Source organism: Actinia tenebrosa, unplaced genomic scaffold (assembly GCF_029948245.1).
Source record: "Actinia tenebrosa isolate PJP-AT-01 unplaced genomic scaffold, QUT_ActTen_1.0 PGA_scaffold9__36_contigs__length_13948895, whole genome shotgun sequence".
Lineage (NCBI taxonomy): Eukaryota > Metazoa > Cnidaria > Anthozoa > Actiniaria > Actiniidae > Actinia > Actinia tenebrosa.
In genome coordinates, this window is record NW_028292586.1 from 13925677 (window position 1) to 13928912 (window position 3236).

At 37.8% G+C, this 3236-nt stretch overlaps 1 protein-coding gene across 1 annotated transcript; it reads left to right on the top strand.

The window, feature by feature from the left end:
* The first annotated feature begins 242 nt into the window (after positions 1 to 242).
* Positions 243 to 3036, top strand: LOC148904900 (uncharacterized). Its single transcript, XM_089025322.1, has one exon. The coding sequence runs from the start codon at positions 285 to 287 to the stop codon at positions 2967 to 2969; it is 2685 nt and encodes an 894-aa protein (XP_088881448.1). The 5' UTR covers positions 243 to 284; the 3' UTR covers positions 2970 to 3036.
* Positions 3037 to 3236: the final 200 nt, after the last annotated feature.

Consider the following 3236-nt stretch of genomic DNA (forward strand, 5'->3'; position numbering starts at 1 on the left):
TACCTATGAATTTGAGTTTCAGTTCGAATTATTCTGCTAACGACATAAATGCTTCGTTACACTCGGTTGCGTCGGACGAAGACCCGCTTCTTGTTATGTCACGCAAGAGACAAAAGCACCACAACCAAGATTTACTCGTACATCTAAACATAAACAGTATTCAGAACAAATTTGACGAACTAAAGGAAATTAACAACAAGCTGAAAGCAAGTATACTAATATGGACTGAGACCAAAATCGACTCTACATATCCAAACAGTTTATTTAAGCTTGCTGGATATCGAATGTTCAGAAATGACAGGGCGAAAGGCGGAGGAGGAGTGATGGCGTTCATAAAATCGGGGATAGCAGTCAAACGACTGAAGCTGACGAAAACTTACAGCACACTGGAACCCCTCGCTCTAGACGTCGAGATTGGTGAACATAACTCGGTCGTTTTAGGATTATACAGGCCACCATCAAGATCACCCAACAGTAAATATTACTCGGATCTCCAAGACGAACTGAATCACATACTCACATGGGCTCTTCACAAGAGACAGACCGTAATGGTCCTTGGTGATTTAAATCTTAATAAGCTCAAGCCAAGCAGTATAGAAGGAAAGATTCTTAACGATCTAGAAGATGTATTTGGTCTTACATGTCTAATCGAAGAGTGTACGAGAGTAACTCCCACCAGCAAAACACTCATAGACGTAATCCTTACCAACAGGGATGATTTGTTTGATACAGCGGGAGTCATTGATTTTGGTCTGAGTGATCACGCTATGATCTATGGCTTTCTGAAACCCAAAGTGAAACAACATCCATTCAAAGTCATATCTTTTAGGAGCTCAAGACACCTAGATGAAAATAAAGTCAAGGAAGACATAAAAAATGCTATGGGAAATCTTAATTTACATAATTTAAGCTCTGTAGACGAGCAGTACACAACCTGGCACACCGAAATGATCAAAGTACTAGACCAACACATGCCCCTGAAAAAAATGAGAGTGAGGGAAAGAGATGCACCTTATATAACAGCGGAATGGAAAGAGGCAATAAGAAAGAAAAGAAGATCGGCAAAAAGACACAAAAGGTTACAAACCGAAGCAAGTCTGAAAGAGATGAGACATTGGAGAAACGTCGCATCCCGTCTCAGAAGGAAAGCAATAAAGAGCTATTGGAGAATTAAAGCTGCGGACCTAAAAGAAAATCCCAGATCCTTTTATAGAACTTTTGCACCTTTTATGAATAACAAGAATAAAGATAACAACGAGATTATACTTAAGGCTGGAGACGAAGTGGTTCAAGATCAGAGTAAAGTGGCAGGAATGTTTGTCAACTATTTTTCTACAATAGCAGACAACATCGGGGACATACCAAGAGTAACTGAAGGCCTTCTCTCGAATCATGTGAGTGTTGAAAAGATCAAGGACAAATGGGCCGAAAATATATTCAGCTTTAGAACCATCGAACACAGCGAGGTACTTTCAGCTTTGAATAATTTAAACCCTAACAAGGCAATGGGATATGATCTCATACCCCCAAGTATTCTTAAGCTGGCAGCAGAGGAACTAACAGGGCCTCTAACAACGATGTACAATCAGGCTATCATGCAAGGGGTGTGGCCAAAGGAATGGAAACGCGGAGAATGGACTCCAATTCACAAGAACGATGATCCTTTGTGCATAGAGAATTACAGACCAGTCACCGTGCTAATATCAGTGGATAAAGTTTTTGAAAAACTTCTCTGCCTGCAGCTGAAAGAACTATCTGAAAATATCCTTGATGTATTCATGTCAGCTTACAGAAGTACTTATAGTTGCGAGACTACCTTAGTTCGATTAGTGGAAGATTGGAAACAGTCATTAGACAACAATGAATCAGCAGCCGTCTTATCAACCGATATGAGTAAGGCCTTCGACTCCATGTACCCGCCTTTATTGCTAGCTAAATTACAGTCCTATGGTCTCTCAAACGACTCCATCAAGCTCTTTAAATCATACTTCGAAGACAGGGAAAACAGAGTGAGAATTGGAAACTACACTAGCGACTGGAAATTAGTAAACAGAGGATGTCCACAGGGTTCTGCACTGGGACCAGCCCTTTGGAACATATTCCAAAACGATCTGTTCTATAAGGAAATAAAATCACAACTTTCAATGTATGCAGACGACCACCAACTCTACTCATCACACAAGGAAATGAAAGAGGTTATTAACTCTATAGAACAGGATGGTAGTAACACCGCAGATTGGTACAGACGGAACTATTTGAAAGGCAACATCAGTAAATATAAAGCCATGGTAATGACCAGAGACAAACACGTACAAGATGCAAGGAACGTTGTTATAGGCAATTTTAACATCAGTCAGGAAGATAAATTTAAACTGCTAGGAGTGACCCTGGACAAGGAACTGATATTTACAGACCATATATCATCTATTTGTTCTACAACAAGCAAGAAGATAGGAATCCTCACACGGTTACGTAAATTAATACCCATCCACGCGAAACTGCAGATTTACAAGTCAGCCATTCTACCTCACTTTGATTACTGCAGTCTAGTCTGGCACTTTTGCAAAGCAGGCGACAAAAATAAACTAGAGCGAATCAACGAAAGAGGACTGAGAGCTGTATACTGCGACTATGAGTCACCCTACGAAGAACTATTGAAGAGAGCAAAGCTCACCACATTGTACAACAGAAGACTCCAGAACATTGTGATCTTCATGTATAAAATCAAAAATAAGTTATTACCACGAACTTTAATTGACTTATTTAAATCACCCACGCATAAATATAATCTAAGGAACATAGACTTTTCATTGCCTAGCTATAGCACTGTAAAGTATGGGAGAAATAGCCTAAGGTATTTTGGACCACACTTATGGTCTAAGCTTAGTACTTCGTTAAGATCATCGCCATCCCTTCAATCATTTAAGAAAGGAATAAGAGTTTCAGACCTGACTAAGTTGATAAAGTAACACTCGCTTCAATCATATTAATCTATCTATTTACTCTTACTATGAGAACTGAGTGAGTTCAACAAATATCGAAACTATATCTATATTTATTTATCTTTTTCTTTTTTTTTTTTTTTTTAACGGAATCATATTTATATTTATATTTCATAGACTTATATCTACCTATATATTTATATATATTTATATTTAAATTTATATTTACATTTATATTTATATTTAAATTTAAATTTTATTTACTGTTTATATTATCATTTACATTTCTAGTAT